A 19030-nucleotide genomic window follows, 5' to 3' on the forward strand; every position below is an offset into this window, starting at 1 on the left:
GAGGGGAGAGCTCGTTCAGAGCTAGAGGGAGAGGGAGGCTCTCACTCACTCACGCTCCTTCCTCCTACACACCCAGTTTGCTGACACACAAACACATACTCATTCTACAACACCTATGTAGTTAGTTCATTAGGTAGATAGTTAGTTGTTACTGTTATTTGTTAACAAAGAATACTGCGTTGTAATTATTATTTATACTGGTATTTATTTGTAACCGCGACACCGTGACTCCTCCTGCTTCATCACCGCAGTGATCAAAAATCCCACACGTCACAGCTCCATTCCAAACAGTGCCTGTGACACGGCAGTAACACGGCAGCAATACGGTAGTAACAGCACTAACAGGACTGGTTAAAAAAACTTACCGGTAAAAGTCACTGAGAGCAGCAGTAACTTATTGGCGCTCGCCTCTGCGCAGCACGAACTTCCTGTGCACTGAAACCATGGAAGTCTTCCTCCTCAGTGTCGGATTGGAAAAGCGTCAGATATTCTTCACCACACACACTCTGTGTCTCTCCTTCGTTGTCGCTGTCAGTGTCACTCTCATCCTGAGGTAAATTCTCTCCTGAGTCTGCACTGTCCTCTCTGTCACGCAGCAGACCGGCTTTTCCAAACCCGTTGGGGGATGGTGGATTTTTTCACACTGCTGTTAACCATTGCTTTTAACTTGCATTTCTTCTTGCATTTTCCATGATGAGGGTCTGTTCGTGCTATTCATTCATAAAGCAGGAATTTACATTAAACTTGCATCTTCCTCGACACATATACCTTATCCCCCGTCTCACTCTTTCCTTTTCTGTTCGAGCGCCCCTAGCAGCCGTTAGAAAAAATGCATAAATTAGCCGCATCATTGAATAAACTGCAGGGTTGAAAGCGTATGACAAAAGTAGCGGTTTATAATCTGGAAATTACGGTATTATGCAGTCCCATCCTGCCTTGCACGTTGTAAACGAGCCATTTGAATATTTTCTTCTCACCGGATCCAAGATGTCTTTTAGATAGCTAATGTACATCTACTGTAGATGTCTACTGGACATTTTAGACAACTCTATTAGATGTCTACCAATACTGTTCTGAAGGACATAGGTCTCCTACACATCTAGACATCTGATCTTTGGATATTTTTAGACGTCTATTAGAGAACTTTTCTACCTACAAGGCTCAAAGTGCTTAACAGTAACAGACACATTCACCCAGTCACACACACATTCACACACTGGTGGCGGCTTCGCAGCCGAACACTGACGCCAACTTACCACCAGAGGCAAGGTGGGGTCAGTGTTTTGCCCAAGGACACATCGACTCATGGGCGTGCAAGGCGGAATTCGAACCTGCAATAATGCGATCATGGGTCGACCACCCTACGGCTGCACCACGGCCAAACCAATTTACTAGATACATAACAAACGCTACAGTTTTACATCCATCCATTCTTCATCAGAACCCACTAAATTCCACTGCTACTGTTGGGCAGAATGAGGTACACCTTGAAGAAGTCAGCGGTCTGTTTCTGTCTGACAGAGCCGTTTGGGTTCATTTCTAACTGTCCAAAGCCCAGTCAGAGCCACAAAGTCTCACTTCCCTGCTTAGAAAAACACATTTGATTGATGTTTCTGTGGTCGTTAATCCATTCATTCATAAAATGTAGCTTTAAATATTTAAAAAAATTGAAGCATAAAGTTTTATATTTTTTTTACACATAACAATTTGAACTTCTTTCACTTTAGCAGCAGTTCCTTTCAAAATAAAATAAGCGTGTCAAATCCGATCCTCCTGCTGCAGCAGACTGACTTGAAATAAAACTGCTAGAAAAGCCAAGTCCAACATGTTCCTAGCATTGGGACTTTGGTGTGCCGTCATCCATTTTTTCTTTTTACTGTCGAATATGAACATGACAACATTGGTGTAGGGTCCACTCTTTTCCTAATCCCTACATGTAAACGCAAGTCTAGACATTAAGAGCTTTGCCTCTCACGGCAGCAGAAGATCAGAAAATGTGCTCGTTCCAATAATAATCCACTCTGACAATAGATTAAAAGGTCAGCAACATTTATGACACGAGAAGCCAGCCGCGGGGTTGTGGGATGGGGGTGGTCCTCCATATTTGCTGGACGGGCTCCAGCAACACCGTGGCCCCAGAAGGGATACATTAAGAAAATGAATAGATGGAAGTTCAGGAGGACAACCAGACCGATCCACCATACTGGATGCGTATTCTACTCTGAAAACGTCTTGTGCCCACGTTGGGTGATGCGACGCAGCGACCTCGCCAAAGTTCAGATATTTGAACTTGTTTTGAATCTGTGCTGCAGGACTAATGCAGCACTGTGACTAATGCTTTTTTACCCTACAATTTGTTGTGTTTTTGTGTTTCCACAGAAACGTAGAGGCAGGAGGGGGTGCTGTGCCGATGGACGCGTGACCCACTCATGTGGCATCAGCACCAAACACAAACGAGAGAGAAAGTCGTCATGGCAACACCACCTATCCTCTGTATTTGAAGCCTGTGTGAAAGTTTTTTCTTAAAGCTGTGAGAAAGTAGCTGTTTACTGTTGGGGTACTTTTTGTTTTGTTGTCTTTCTTGAATTAGTACTTCCTATTTCCATCTCTTTACTCACAGGACAGTTCATATATTTCTATGTATCTCCTCAAGACGCATTTTCCTTTACCACATATTTTCTGAAAAAAGTACTCACTATTTCCATGTTTTCTTTACAAAGTACTTTTGTTTTGGTGCTTTCCTGAATAAGTACTTTTCTTTCCCATGATCTTCCCAAAGAATTTCTTCCAGTTTTTAATATCTTTACTGGAGGAATATCTTCTCTTTTTACGTCTTTCCTGACGAAGAATTTCCGGTTCCACAACTTTTCTGAATGAGTACTTGCTGTTTACTTGTCTTCAAGTTCATCGTACTCCCTTTTTCCACGATTTCCTGAAGAATTTCTTCCTGTTTCCACATCTTTTTAAAGGGGTATTTCCTGTTTCCAAGATTTTCAATTAAAAGTACTTTTGCCATGACTTTTCCTTAGTACTTTCTTTGGGAGTACTTCTTCTTTTCATTTCTTTTTGAAAGAGTATTTCCTGTTTCCATGTCTTTTTGGGGGGGTACTTCCTCTTTTAATTTCTTTGTGAAGGGGTACTCCTTGTTTTCATGTCTGTTTGGATGGGTACTTCCTGGTTCCATTTCTTTTTAGGGGGGTACTTCCTGTTGTCATGTCTTTTTGAAGGAGTAATTCCTGGTTCTATTCCTTTGTGAAGGAGTACTTCCTCGTTCCATGTCTTCTTTTTTTTTTTGGGGGGGGGGGGTACTTCCTGATTCCATGTCTTTTTGAAGGAGTACTTCCTGTGTCCTCTCCTTTGTTAGTTCATTTATCTGCAGGACTTTTTGGAATGATATTGTTGGGGTCCATCAAAGGGGGTGGATGCTGGGGAGAACCCCCCCACCCCAACTCTGCGGCTCCTGCAGACAAACACTATTCGGATGCTGAACTATGTTATGTTGTGTGAATTCTATGCAGTTGTGTTAAATCCTTTTTCTTGCCCCCCCCCCCCCCCCCCACCCCCATCTTTGTTACCATGCAGAGTATTCGTCGACCCCTCTGGACCTGCTGTTGGGTCGCCCTTTAAAACACTAACTTCTCGTTTTTTGCTTTTAGCAGTTCAGTGTGTTCCGTAGGTTTCTTTTACACAATCATCTTGTTGGAGCTGCAGATCTCTGTCTTTGTTAAGCAGCAGCATCCTCCCTGTGAAAACAGCTCACCTCATGCTCTGTGCTGAGGGGGGTCCTGAACATCATCTCTGCAGCTTTGGGACAACCCTCTACAACCTGTGTGTGTTTTTTCAGTCTCAAGTGTCCCTCTGCTGTGAGGTGATTAGGCACGAGTCTGTCAGAATCTTGGAGACTCAGGACTTTTAAAGGCTCGAGTGGGTTGTATCCACGCTGACTGCAGCAGATACACAAAGATCCAGTCTGACTTCTGTACTTGAAAAGATGTGCAGGAAAATGTAGGAAAGCATCAGTAAGGCGGAGCTGCAACAGTCTTCACAGAACTGCAGACGTGCTCGTGTGTCTTCTCATTCTGTAACTGTCAGCTTTGCTCAAATGAACCGTGTTTTCTAGAAAACAACTAGCTGGTCTTTTCTACTTCCTGGTTAACCTACAAACCTTTTTAAACACTGATGATGAAGAACGTGGCCAAGAGAGAGCTTCTAGATTTTAAGAACTGTTTAAAAGTAGACATTTTTCTGATAATCAGATTTATTTTTGTTTTGTTTTTTTGTAGAAAAGCGTTTGGGAGTATTTCTCACTAAGCCATAAGCTGTCAGATGGTTTAAGGAAATGTGCTGCTTCTGACTTTTTTCAATGAAAACACTATGAAACAAAAGCAGCACCACAGCCTGACTGCAGAGGGCGATGTTACCCTGCAGACGAGCTGACCAGAGGCCGGCCCCTTAAATTATTTCATGTAATGACTTGTTTTTGAGGCTGTGAAACACCTGAGAGCTGCAATAAAGAGTCTGAGAGAACACAGTTCTGAATCCTGCACTTCATTTCATGACGGTTTGTCCTCAATGAGCGCAGCTGTCGGACCGTCATTCCCATCAGCTGCTCATCTGATCAAAAACCTGCAGAAGTTTTGACTTTTTCAAAGTAAACTTTATCTGCATAAATACATATTTAGTTGTAGTCTTAGTGCTGAAAAGAATTATATTAGGGCTAAGATAAGAGAAAAAAACACATTAAAAGCATGCAAAGAACACGTAAATTAACGTAAAACGCAAATCTGACCCAAAACTTGTTTGTCAATTATGTAATTTTACTGTGATATGTGCGCCAAATATAGAAGTTATACATCGGTGGTTCATGCGTGAAAAGTCTGTTAGATATACGTAAAATGGTGGTGGAAAGACACATTTATTTACGCATCTCAGAAAAATCACATGGTTGCGTAAGATTTATGTAAGAATTTTGTATAAAATACGCATAAACTGCATGATTCTCAAACATCCAAAAATTTTAAACATCTCAAAACCAAATTCGCATAAAAGAAACATCTGCCGAAAACCTCAACAGACATCTGTGCACACCAACGAATGAGGATCACAGGAAACACTTGAGAGTGACGGAAATCACGCATGGATCAGGAAAGACCAAAGTTTTCATACGTGGGAAATGCACGAAATGTACGAAGCAGCTTAGTGACATGAGCGCTTTGGGGGAAGTTAAGGACCAGGGTTTGGATTTTTTAACCCGCTAAAATGACTATGGATACAGAAACACACTGCAGTCATTCTACAGAATCAAAGCTCTTTTAACCACATCACTGCAAAGCATTTATCTTCAGTCCACAGTACAGGATGAACACTTAACCTTTGTGCTATTCTAGGCACTTTAACGTTGGGAGTTGGGTCATCTAGACCCACTAGACAGTGCTGTGAACCTCTTTTCTTCAATGATTTGTGATCTTCACTGGTGTCCATGGATTACATGAAATCTTTCCACCTTTATCCACCTTTGTCATGGTAGGGAGAACACGTCAATGGTCATCTTGACCCCATAGGATAGCACAGGGGTTATAGCGGTTTTCTACCTTCCTCCAAGGCCCAAAGCGCTTTACAGTCTCAGTCCCATTCACACACCAATGGCGGCTCCGCTGCTGAACACTGGCGCCAACCTATAACCACCAGGAGCAATGTGGGCTGTAGTGTCTTGCCCAAGGACACTTCAACACATGAGTGAGAAAGGCAGGAACCAAACCTGCAATCTTCCCATCGGTGAACGACCGCCCTACCTCTGCACCACAGCGGCCAATCCTTAGGATGCTGAGGAAATAAAACGGTGTTGTCGTGTTTGAATTTTGGCCTAGCAACAGTCAGCGGTTGGATAGATCACCAAACTGCTGAGGGCTGAGAGTGGGGGGGTGAGACGGGACAGAGAAAATCAGCATTCAAACAGGTTTGCTTCTATTAAAATCCCTCTTTTATGTGAAAAGTAACTCATGTGACGGTAAAAAGGCTTGCCGTAGTACCGGAAACCGTCAGATATCACATCTTCAGGTCCTGAAGGGATGAATGCTTTTCTTCTCATCCCGCTGCGTTCGTTCGTTCCTGTCTTCTCTCCGTGTCGTGATTTTTCTGCTGTGGTTGCCATGGTGATTCTCTGACCAGCATGTCGGAGGTTTGCCTCCTGTGTGCAGGAACACACACTCGATGAGAAACCTTCAGCTCTGAAGAAACACAGACACACAAGAGGTTTGTGTTCCTGTCCAGGGATGATGGAGCTGGTCTTTCTCTATGTTCTCCATCTACACCAACCGCCAGTCTGCTTCAGCGGCCCGCTCTCGTCTTTGTCACCATGGAGACCCGTGCGCGGCTGCAGGTTGCTGTGAGCATGAATACTCAACAGCAGTGTCCCTTCTGAATGAAAGGGGGACGGCTTTGTTGGTTGGGGTCAACGCACCCATTCATAATACCAGGTTTGTGCTGTGCACACTGGATCCATGTAAGAAAAACTAAACACACAAAAGCAGACAGGTAATGGATTCAAACATTTACCTCAACACTAAACAAAACCAACAGCAGAACCACAAAAACAAAAAACTCACCAAGAAGAGAACACGAGCTGATAGATACGACTAATTCTGATGCTTCATCTCAGGACCCATCCATCCATCCATCCATCTTCCTCCGCTTATCCGGGACCGGGTCGCGGGGGCAGCAGTCTAAGCAGAGATGCCCAGACTTCCCTCGCCCCAGCCACTTCCTCCAGCTCTCAGGACCACAAAGCAAAGACTCACTCACCTTTGTGTTCTTCTGATTGTTCTACATAAGGGACTCGAGCCTCAGAAATCTGTAGAAGAGCTGGAATACTAAAAACCAAGCCGGTCTTGCTTGTTCCTGTTCTCAAAGTTTCTGTGAGAACAGCTAAAGGTAGCAGAGCAACTTGGTGAAGTTCCTCTGCTGGCCTGGATGTGAAAGATCCCAGAATGGAGCCATGCTGGTGTGGAGCTGCATATTTTTCAAAATGTGCCAGTTTCAATCTGAGAAAACACTCTGGAGACGAGCGAGGAAACCCTGTTGGTAACTGTGTGCTTTCTGTTGGCTCAGGACCAGTTTCAGCTCACCCAACAGTTCTTGCTGCTTCACCTACCTCCAGAAAAGAGCTGAGGAAGTGAGAGCTTGCATGTGTGTCCACTCATTTAAACGTCTGCTGACATGTACAGCAGATAGAAGGCTCTACCATCTATGATCCTCTTCATTTCCATCATTCTGTCGAGCTACAACCACCTTTGGTGTTGCCCAGGAATGGATGACCTTTCCGGAGCCCTTAATCAGCTGGACAGTCAGCAGATACCTGATGTGTCGACGTCGTCTCGGCTTGGCTTCATCTCATAGCAGCTGGAGATGAAGAAGAATTTTGAATTGTGACAAGCTCCTGTCTAAAACCAGCGTGAAGGCTCAGGTTCGTGAGGAGCGAGGCGCATTTTACTCCAACTAAAGCTGATATGGAGCCAACTCCTGCTGAGGAGAAGATTAGCTGCAGGAAGATATGGAAAAAAGAACGTTAGATCTCCTGTGAGTTGAAGAGAGCAGATGGAAAGGGGGCAAGGTTAGAGATTAGGAGAAGATTCAAGCTGTTTACGATGGTGTGGATGGAGAGAGGAATGGAGGAGAAGAGATCCTGACAAGAATGTTCTGGAGGTGGAGAGACTGTTAGAGAGGATGAAAGGAAAGGTGAAGAAGACTGTGGTGAGAGCAGCCATGTTGTTGTTCAGAGACAGAGCTGGAGGCAGCAGAGATGAAGATGCTGAGGTTCTCTTTGGGACCTGGATGGATCAGGAATGAATCCATCAGAGGAACGGAGCATAGATGTTCTGGAGATCCATGCAGGGAAGCAGAGTGAAACATTTTTTCTTGGATTTTACGAATATTTAGGATTCAGGCATTTATCTGGGAGAGAGGATGAAGGTGCTGCAATAAGGTGATGAAGAGTTGTTGAGCATCAGGCAAAGCAAATTTGAGAAAGCTAAAGACGGAACCAGGTTAAAGCTAACGGAGCCCAACAGACGGCTGGATATCAAACCTTTATTTAGTTACAGAAACACCAGACAACAGAAACATCAGGATGCTTGGCTTTGTCAGAACCACCTCTGTCAGGAGTCTTTTCTGCTGGTGGTCCTGCTGCTCCAGAGGGTCCCAGCTGCCGTCAGCAGAACCTCTGCCCATCTGGGCCGCAGAGTACAAAACAGCCTCCCTCCAGCACTCAGAGGTGGTTCACAGATACAGCACTCCAACACATTTTAGCATCGAAAACCAAAGAAGAATGAGAGCTTCGCTTAATAAAAACATATTCTAGAAAACGCCTTGGCTTCCGCCAGTCTACAGACCAGCTTTAGAGATTCAGGCTTCAGTCCAGAACCGCTTCATCTCAGATGTACAACTCTGCAAAAACATGTTCCATGTCAGAGAAGCCCTTTAAGAGGACTTATCAAAATTCGTCCTAATGAAAAGCTTCTCACAAAACCCAAATCTCAGAGCGGCGGCCTGTCCACGTTTAAAGGAACACCTACAATATCATAATATATATATATGAATATATTATACTCAATATATTATTATAAATAAATAGAATTGCCATAAATGCCACAATGCCTTAAAATACAACAAAATATGTTTGAAAATATTCTGCTTCCACTCTTTCGTACTCATCTCTATGAAGAAAAATTCACATTTTTTTAGATATTTGTGAATATGAAGGAAAGCGGCAAAGAATACATGCAGTTTTACCAAATGACAAAATGAAACATTTGAAAAGAGAAACAAATCACAGAAAAAAGATTCAATGATCTCACTCGATGTCAATTTCCTGTAATGTGCGACTAAAAGTGCAGAGAAAACCAAATAATTATTTAGAATTAAGAGCAAACGGTCCTAAAGGCCTAAAAATGGATTACATTCATTACAAGCCATCATCTGTAACAAGGACAGAATCAGAACCAGCTTCTCAGTTCTGCATGCAGTCAGACGGATGGACGGATGGACAGTGGACGCCTACAGAAGCGCCTGAACCACGAAAGGACTTCTGCGCCTCCACCACTGCACTTTTATACGCCTGCATTCATTTAAAAAACAGAGGCTCAATTTATTAATATATGGTAACGTAGAAAAATGACTAATAAAACACTCATTTCCATCCCAAACTGCTCTGAAATGTAGCCTTCCCACCAGCAAGCTGCTGACTTTTGCACAAAATTCCCTCATGAACCACAGTTTGTGTGTTAGAATGGTTCGTGCACGCACCCCTAGAAAAGCTGCTACCAAGACTGTTCCCCCTTTCTCCACAGTGAGCCTTCACTGTTCTGGAGCCGGCGGCACCGTCCGAGCGAGCTCTGGGATGGCTGCCATGTCAGCAGGAGGATCTGTGAGCATCTAAGGCTGAAGAGGCTGGACTCAGAGGAAACAGGAGCTGGAGACAGAAGCAGCTCCTCTCTGTAGCATGTTTGAAACCAAAAACCTCATCACTCACATTTGGGTCACCCTGCAGACCGTCAGTGCTGATAAAACAGAAAGTCGTTTGCTGATCGGACGTTTCTCTGGCAGCATAAAGCTCTAATCATGTTAGGTAGTGGAGTTGGGTAGATCCTGGTGCGGACTATAACTCAGATCATCTCTCTCCAGCTAGTTTGTGAGATGAGATGTTGCTTAATGATTTGGTTCTCAGTTCGATCAAACTTGCCTGAAGCGCCTAGATAAAGCTGTTCCACCTCAGCTTTGAACAATTCTGCTAAATACAAACCAGTTCCCATAAGTAATTGTATTTACATAAAAACATATGATTATCCTTTCACATCAAGCCATGCGATTGCCATGACGACTCACAACCAAACTTGCTGCCACTTATAAAGGAAAACTCGTACGGATCAGAAGTATCTGCGTTTCGGATCGGATCACTGATTCTGTGACCATTGGGCTGAACCATCAGCATTCCACGCCTTCTATAAACCTTTTGGAAGAAACTAAACTCATCCAAGTTGAACCTCTCCAGATTGACCACCTGTACCCTTTCTCTGAACCGGGTCAGGCTCACAGCAGCAGAACCGGCAGAATCATTCCCAAGCACCAGTCTTTCTGTGCTCCAACCAGCAGACCTCCAGAACCGCCACAAACCCACCGTAAAAGCCCCCCATCCCCACACACACCATGTCAGCCGCAAGTTAAGAGAACCTCTCAATAATCCTGACGACAGTATGGTCTGAACCTGTGATTAAAGCAGGAAAGACACGTCTCTTTCTAAATTCTTTCAAAATAAAAGCATGTATAAGTGGCACATTAACTGTGTGGCTCACTGGGGGATCCTGGGGGAATCCTCTTCATCGTGACGCCCAGAGAGCTGATGAAGAGCATCCAAACATCCACACACCAAAACCTTGACATTTAAGCGTGAACTTGTGCGATCACTAGCTATTCTTTGACTCTTTCTTGATGATGGGATGTCACACCAACCTATCACAAATTGTCTTCGTATGTAAATGCGTCTACGTGTCTAACACCCCCCCCCCCCCCCCCCCCAAGAACCAGAGAATCCATTACTCCATGTAAACGTCATAAATAGATACAAACTGTAAAAAAAAGTATCTTAATGTTGTCCCAAGTGTTGTCTTGACTTCTCCACAAAGTGCACTTTTTTTCTGACAGCTGAGCCTCAGAGCTTCATGTCTGCTGATGGGGTGGGGGGGTCAATAACGCACATCCACCATATGATTCCAACACAAACACAACACCACAATGCTGCTGAAGCCCTGATGGGCTCTCACTCATGTTCCCTTTGGGGCAGGATCTCCGTCAGAACCTGCAGAAGCCTGGTGTCCTGCCCCCTGTGTGTCAGAAGGCAAGGCCGTCCCGATCACAGCTGAGGCGAAGGAGGAGTTCTCCATTCAGATCCCCACTGGACGGTTGACAAGGACAAATGAAACCCTCAGGTCTCTTCTTGAGTTCAGACCATCAGGTGTTCAAGCAGATCTTCAAAGCAATCCTTAATTTAAAAAACAACAAAAAAAGGCCGATTAACAGAAGAACATCACAGTGAACCCTGGCTGTGGTGAAAAAGACTAGAGGCAGAGCCGGACCCCCATCATCCAGAGTGCATCTGCCATAAACCAGCCTCATAGTAGGTTTGAACCAGTCGTGATGTTGGTAAACCACGATTGTAAAAACACTGCAGCCTTTCTGAACATTTAAGGGGAGGTGGGAGTCAAACCCTCCACCTCTGGGCTGACTGTCAATGAAAGATGGATTCTGTGTCGTCTCAGTTTATGCCCATCAGCCCACGTTGGATGTTTTAATCTCACACCTGGGTCATTCTTTATAAGCCAGCCCCAAGGTCGGGGGTGGGGTGTGAGAGAGGACAGGGCGGGGTAAGACAGGGGGAGGAGTTGGGCTTGGTCGTCCATAGACCCCCTGCATCTGCCTGGTGGGGTAATTGGGCTGGATAGGGTTCTCTTGGAAACTCCGCAGGTTTTCGTGGAAGCGGGTGGAGCTGTCGCAGTCGGTGCGGTGGTTGTTCGGAAGGTCGGGGGTGGGTCCCCGCTCCTGGTTGTTGGCAGTCGTGCTGCTGTTTTTCCTCCTCAGGGTAGACTCCCGACTGGATGAGGCTACAGACTGACAGTCGGAGCCTCCGTCACTGCTGGTAGCTGCCACTTCCACCGGGGTGACCCTTATTGTGGTGACACCCTGCGGGTGGGGGTGGAAGGGAGGAGCTAAGGGGACCGTGGGAGCAAAGGACACGTTAGAGCCAGAAGAATTGGGGTTGAAATTAGGATGAGCGCTATTAAAGTTTGGATAATTGGGATTGTTTTGGGTATAGTTGGGGTATTGGTAGTTATTGTTGGGGTGGAGGGGATGTGAAGGATGCACAACGTGAGGGTGGTTGGTGTAGACCCCTCCTCCTCTGCTTTCACCGCCACTTTCACTCTCAGACTCAGTTCCTGTGACGCTCCTTCGACCATCTGCCATGCTGCCATCCCTCAGAGAATCGCAGCTGTCCACATGTCTGTTCAGGTTGTTGATGACGAAGGTTGTCTGCCGCAGGGATGACCGTTGCTCAGGGGGTTTCCATCGCCATGAGCCACTTCCATCTGTGCTCGGGGGTCTCACTATGGGTTTGTGCTGCCGGGCCTCTGGGTGGGCATCAACACGTACTATACTGCCAGATCTCTCCAAACCTCCTACAAAAGAAAAGCAAATTTACAACACCGTCGTCTTTGGATCCAAACAGGTCATGGTGAATCAGCTATATGTATCCCAACATGGCTCCATTCACAGGCTTCCACAAATCTAAATCCCTGTAAACATTAGGTGCCATTCCTTTTGTTTAGTGGTGGCGTTGCCAAAAAGCTGATAAAAAGTCAATACTGCAGCATCTGTGGAAGTGTCAGCAAATTTGTCTATACAGTTATTACAAGCCTGTAGGAGCCAGTCAGGTAAGGTGCAATTGTCTTTTATGCACCATGCACAAGTTGCCGCACCACTGTACACATGCATACATTAAAACACTCAAGGCTGTCAAGTGTTTGTGTCAGGTGTTGCATGCTGGGAAAAACTGCTTGGTTTTAGGCTCTAGCCACAAGATGGCAGAAAAGTCCATCCATCCATTTTCTTAACCCGCTATATCCCTTTTGGGGTCACAGGGTTGCCGTAGCGTTTCCCGGCTACTGTTGGGTGAAAGCGGGGTACACCTTGGACAGGTCGGCAGTCTGTCCCAAGGCCACACTATCACCCCCACATTTATACCTTCGAACCAGGGCCTTCTCAGGCAAGATTTACTGTATATGTCAGCAGATCATGGCTAACACATGACCCAGTGAAAGTCTGTCCTGGTTAAAAGAGTTGCATGTTTAGTGGAAAGTGCTTTACCGTCCCATTCAGACATGAACACACACTAATGGTGGCTCTGCTGCCCATCACTGGCGCCAACCTATAACCACCAGGAGCAACGTGTCTTGCCAAAAGACACTTTGACAGATGGCGGTGTGGTCTTCCGAGCAGAGGTTGACCGCTCTACCTCTGAACGACGGCCTCCCCAAAGAACCTGAAGCCCTCGAGCGCCTGGGCAACTATTGTTTTACTGGTCCAGCTCCACTCAAAAGGCCTGTTTTCACTCGGATGAGCTCGTTCTCACTTGACCTGACCCGCTAACTGCTGACACATCTTTGCTGCACCGCTGCAAATTTAGCTGCAGCCTTTACAGATAACTGCTGCGTATCGCATATTCTCCTGCCATGATTAGCCGAGGGTAGAGAACGGAAGTCCATTTTAAAAATAGTGTAATATGTCATCCAGCAGCTGAGTTTCATTCAGTTGCCCTTGTTTCCTTCCAATACGGTACATGGTGACACAAGTGTACCCTCCACAGCTTTGGAATTCTTTGGGTTGTTTTGGCGCCACATGTGGTTAAGGCTTTTATGACATGTGAAATATTGGATCCTGAAAATGAAACAGCCCAGGAAACAAAACGTCTCATGGTTGTTGAGTGTCAGGTTTGATCAGGATAAACTTCTCCCAGCCATCACTCTCTGATGAAAGGGCATTTACATTATTAAAATGAAAATAGTTTGACCGGCTGTCCGCAGTACAGACCTCCTCCAACTGCCCCGGTGGTGGATGCTGGTGGAGACGGGTCCTGGTCCATGAGTGCTCGGTACCGGATTGACCCTGTGCAGCTGACAGTGCTGCCACCGTCTTCTGACCGCGGAGAGTGAAGCAGCCCTTGCTGCTTGGATAAAGCAATCACCTGAAAAAGAAGAGTTTGCTTTAAAGCACCACCGATTTAATCTAATGGATTCAAGAAAAACATCAGAACAAAGCAAACAGACGTATAATTCAAGGTCATTAAGTCCTGATCAATCTAATCGGGAAAATCCAGATGATTCAAGTCTCATTACAGAAATCACGGCACACCGACCACAAGCTGATGAATCACAGCTTCTTCAGCCAACATCAACTCAATTTCATTCAATTCAAATAAATTCAAATAAATGACTCTTTAGGGGATCTACTGACTTTTGAGTTTTCCATTTTCCCTTGATCCCTCCCAAGCAATGAGTTTGTTTTCCCTAGAAAATTCTAATTTCCTCAGGAAAAAATAAAAAAACAGAAAACCTACTTTTCCTTCAGGAAACTATGGAGTCAATTCAGTAGGAAACAGAGTTAGGTGTTTGTCATTCGAAAACCAAAAAGGAGATTTAGAACCCCTAATTTATTAAGTATACTTTAGCATGAGTATAGCAAGTATACTAGACCATGTTTGTGTAGTACAAGAAGTACACTAACGAAATACTTCGTCAGACCAAATTGGAACTTGGGACAATATATAGATACCATATAAAAAGTTAACCTTAAAGTATACTGCCTTACTTTTAGTATAGACTAAGTACACTTGTAGTACACTTAATTAGACTACTTTTTGGTATGAGACATTATTTGTTTTGCATGTGCGTTGTGTGCGCATGTTTGTGCAAACATGTTCATTCTACACTCTGAGCGTAATTACCGGTAAATTAAACGCACCCGATTATAAGCCGCACCCACCCATTTTCACGTGTTTAACTACTTTCATACATACACAAGCCGCACCGGAGTACAAGCCGCATGTACTATTCAAAATTGTCATCCTGACAAATCACATTCTGACTCCCAGAGTAAGTGTGATGCATTCGCATTCTGTGGGTGAAGCTAGCATTGCCTCAGGCTCATGCATTTGAGTACACCTACATCTGCCAAACAGCATGGACCTCTATTCTGTTCACAAGTTCCTCAGTTATGGTTTTTTTATTTTCTTTTTTTAGTTTTTTTTACTTATTGACAATCTAGGTATCATACATAAAATTACTAACAGTAACCATATAATCAACATTACATCCCTCAGTTATGATGAGGAAATTTACATCCGCGATCCCCCATTTCCCATGAGTCTTAGGGGCTAAAGGCGGGGCCAACGCCCGGCTCGCCACATTGTTGTACGTGTTTAAGAATAAGCAAGGAACAGCAGTGGATGGAGGGGCGAACGGAAGAACAGCTCTCCTTCCGCTTGTGTCGCGGCAGCGTTATGGGAGTAACAGGGCTGGTTAAAAAAACACACCAGTAAAATAAAGCAGCGGCGACTGAAAAGCGCGCGCCTCAGTGCGGCGCGTGCGTCAGAAGTTTCTTTCCACAACAAACACTGTTGCTCCGCGGACGCCTCTGCGCTCCGCGCTCGCCAAGCGGGCTCTTTGTCTCCCCTTCCTATCTTCTCCAAAACCCCTGGCCAGGGCGGCTCCAAGGAGGAGCGCTTCGTCCCCATTCTGCGCTGGACGGAGCAAATTGTGTCTGTGCAGAGCAATCGGACTTAATACTGTACGTTTTGTGTATGAGGGGCGGATGCGTTGTTACGTGTGGGAGCCTTCAGACTGCCATCGGCCCCGCAGCTCACACGACACGCAGTCTCCAGCTCACACGGAGGCTGTGAGCGTTTCAATGCAAAACTCCGCTCAGTCCTTAGAAACCGTTAACACGACCACGTCAATTTGTGTTTTCAGTCGTGTCCCGACAAAATAAAGGCTGATGTTATTCCCACATATTTACGTGCAGCCAGCCGAGTCACTATGACTCTGATGTAAATTCACTCCTGAGCATGCGCTGTTCTCTCCGTCACGCAGCTGACCGGCTTTTCCAAACCCGTTGGTGATGGTGGAGTTTTTTCACGCTGCTTTTAACGATTGCTTTTAACTTGAAAGCGTCATCATATTGTAGCGGCGATCACGTGCACGTTGGGTCTAATGGCACCAAAGGATTCTGGGATGCGGCCGGGCATGCGTGTTTCTTTTTGTTGAACCATGACTGAAGTGTCTAAGACCTGAAGTCAACTCCATGCTGTTTGGCTGCTGATAGGTGTGTTGAAAAACAATTGACTTGTGCTTGATGTTAGATAGAGAATTCAAACCATTCACTGAGTCCGGCAGCCAATTAAATCCATAAATCAGCCGCGTCACTGAATAAGCCGCAGGGCTGTAAGCGCAGGAAAGAAGTAGCGGCTTATAGTCCGGAAATTCCGGTATAATTGTCAGAAAGGAGGCAGAAGAAGCTCCAAAATAATTTGAAGGCCTTCTGGACACAGAGTGAGTTTAAATTCATATGTTCTTCATATAAATACAAAGAAATAAATCCCATATAAATATTTGGTTCTTATTTGAAACATGTACTTCTGAGGAGACCCTCATCTTAACATGACCCAAGCTTCCTATAACCCTTGTGCTATCTTAGATGACCCCACCCTTACATTGACGTGTTCTCCCTACCATGACAAAGGTGGTTAAAGGTGAAGAGGATTTCATGTAATCCATGGACACCAGTGAAGATCACAAATCATTGAAGAAAAAAGGTTAAGCGCACTGTCTAGTGGGTCTAGATGACCAAACTCCCTATGTTAAAGTGCTTAGGATAGCACAAGGGTTAAACACATTGGACATGCCTCGTTCAATGTTTTCTACCCTGTAGTTCATCATCATTCCACTAGGGGCAGTGGAATGACTTTTTTTTTCTCATTTCAAAACGGCTGCTTCGATGGCGCCTCGAAAATATTTTTGGCGGGAAAAGTTTGGCTAAATTGTCAAAACATTATGGTGAGAATAACTCAAGCTATTGATTTGTCAAATGACCACTTGCTGTGTTGAAAAATTACAAGATGTGTTGATAGTAAATTATTTTTAATCAATTATCAACAACCCATCGTATCATAACTGATACTATCTCTCAGAAGAATATGATACTTTTTCTAGATTTGATCAAACTAATGGTTCTTAAAACATCTCAATTCCAAAATGTTTATTTTCGATCTAAAATCAAGCTTCAGTAATTCGTATGTAATGATAAATATGAATTAAATACTTTTAAGGATAGAAAGTGTCAGGGAGTTCCAGCAGGACTCCCACCCTTCCCCAGGCTTCATCAACACCAGAAAACAGGCCATGCATGCCTGAGTAAGCAGACACTAACTAACCATTTATTTGGATGATCTGTGACCATCAATCTGGTCAAACTGACAATAAACTAAAACGTTTTCTGTAGAGAACATAACAGGTAAGTTTTGATCCTTTAACGTAAAATATATATATAAATATAAAACAGCTTTGGGATCTCGTGAGCAGAAATGATCATGTTGAGGATGAAGAATAATGGACCTGCATGAGACGGGGCTGTCCTCCAGCGCTGAGCGGCCTGCAGGGGATGGTGGTCTTTTCTGTCACTCTCAGCCATTTTTCCCTCACTGACCCGCCCCCGTCCATGATGCTGTCCTCTGACTCGCTCTCCTGATCCTTGCTGGAGGGGTTCTCCTCCTCTGGGATGTGGACCAGCTGGGAGGATCCGGGCCGTGACTGGATGGAGACTCTGGCCCCCCCTGTCATTCCTGTGCTCCCATTATGAACCATGTGGTTATGATTGCCTGCAGGCACTGAGTTTGCTGCCAGTTTCATATACTGGGCTGGAATGTGGGCCCCGACACGCATCTCTGACTCCTGAGGTCCGGATGAGGACATGTGGGCTCCTCCGCGAAGCTCCATCTCTAGGCCCATGGCAGACGGTTCGGAGGAGCAGCGCAGATCTATGTTTCTCTGAGGGGAGGAGGAGGAGGATGGCCGTATTCCATCCATAACCTGCAGGGACAGCTTCCTGTTGTCGTTTTTGTTCTTCCACTGGCTGAGCAGCTGCTTGGATCGAGTAGAGTCCATGGAGGCATGGGTGGAGGCGTGACGTCGAGGAACACGACCCTCCTCAAATGAGGAACCTCCATGGGACCTGGAAGAAAGCAGAAGCAGAGACGTCCATGTTCAGTGTGCGTTGACGTCTCTCGGCCATAGAGGAAAGAAGGGCAGTTTGGGAACAAGAAGGGCAGTTTGGGAACAAGAAGGGCAGTTTGGGAACAGCTCCCTGACTGTTCCCAGAGTTTGGAGCTCTGAACCAAGCAGAAAGTACCATGCCTCTCAGCTAGGCAACTGTAGCAGACCCATTGCAGGGTACAATGACAGCCTGTGCCACGCTGCCCCGATCCACTTGTAGGAAGGAGCTGGGCGGGCATCACCCCTCAAGGAGCAGGCCAGAGCTCCTCTGGACGGGACTCGATCACTCTGAAGTGCCCAACGGACCAAAGCCACCCATGTGGCTCTTAGTGAAAGGTCCAGTTGTCCAAAGACCCCAGCCGCATACCCATCGGTAACATCCCCAAACAGTACGATCGCTTCTCTTTCTGAGTTGTGACCCTGAAGAATTGTGCGGTTGGACTGTGATCATTTCTCTCAGAAAGGAAGGTCCAGTGTTTTCTTCTCCTAAGAGGGATAGTAATGAAGGCTGCCGTCCTTTTCAGTTTGCTGAAATCAAACATCCATTTCAGAGGAGACACTGAAATTGATGATAAATGTTTTTTGTGTTTGTAGAAAATGCTGTTTCAACAACCAGCTTCCCCCTGAAATCTCTGGTTTACACAAATAACATTTTGTTGTGTTTCCAGTAGGAAGCCTTTTCCTTTGTATCTTAAACTCCATTTTCTTATCTAAATGTGTTGTCTGATCTGTCCATGTTTTGAAGACAGTAGGTGAGTTATAAGGTGCGTCTCCACACGTTTGCATCCAACAGACCAGAGCAGTAGAGACAAGCAGGGATTTACAGTTATTGTCCATCAATCAAAACTACAAATATGTTTGAAGATTTTAATTTGAGGGTGTAAAGGATTCAGGATGTGTCACCTGACGTCTACTGAACACCTTGAATGTCAGCAGGAGGAGGATGGAAGGCCTGGGAAAATGAGCTCCTGGACCTGGAAACTGTCTTTTTAGGCAACTAACATTTTTTTAGCTTCCAAATAAGGTCTGATCCTCTGGTTCCAGGAGTGAGAATCAACCAAAGATCTTTACAAACATCTGTTAATCACCCTATGATCAGCAGCCTGTAGACCAGGGGTGTCAAACTCATTTTCACTGAGGGCCACATCAGCATAGTGGCT

The 19030-nt window shown here is 45.2% G+C and overlaps 2 protein-coding genes across 14 annotated transcripts in view; one reads left to right on the forward strand and one right to left on the reverse strand.

Moving 5' to 3' along the window:
• asph (aspartate beta-hydroxylase) overlaps nucleotides 1–4531 on the forward strand; it is a 36445-nt gene extending 31914 nt beyond the window's left edge. For all 11 annotated transcript variants that reach the window (XM_023965536.2, XM_078935383.1, XM_023965539.2 and 8 more), the window contains one exon: nucleotides 2380–4531. In XM_023965536.2, the coding sequence (XP_023821304.1) occupies nucleotides 2380–2387 (8 nt within the window). In that variant the 3' untranslated portion in view covers nucleotides 2388–4531. The remainder of the gene's footprint in view (nucleotides 1–2379) is intronic.
• Nucleotides 4532–8065: 3534 nt separating this feature from the next.
• The window catches only part of LOC101157087 (phospholipid phosphatase-related protein type 4), a 34636-nt gene continuing 23671 nt past the window's right edge, over nucleotides 8066–19030 (reverse strand). For all 3 annotated transcript variants that reach the window (XM_011486169.4, XM_020710755.3, XM_078935381.1), the window contains 3 exons: nucleotides 17214–17829; nucleotides 13636–13789; nucleotides 8066–12224 (listed from right to left, as the gene is read on the reverse strand). In XM_011486169.4, the coding sequence (XP_011484471.1) occupies nucleotides 11356–12224; nucleotides 13636–13789; nucleotides 17214–17829 (1639 nt within the window). In that variant the 3' untranslated portion in view covers nucleotides 8066–11355. The remainder of the gene's footprint in view (nucleotides 12225–13635; nucleotides 13790–17213; nucleotides 17830–19030) is intronic.

This window comes from Oryzias latipes, chromosome 17 (assembly GCF_053564925.1).
Source record: "Oryzias latipes strain Hd-rR chromosome 17, Olatipes_Hd-rR_3.1".
NCBI lineage: Eukaryota > Metazoa > Chordata > Actinopteri > Beloniformes > Adrianichthyidae > Oryzias > Oryzias latipes.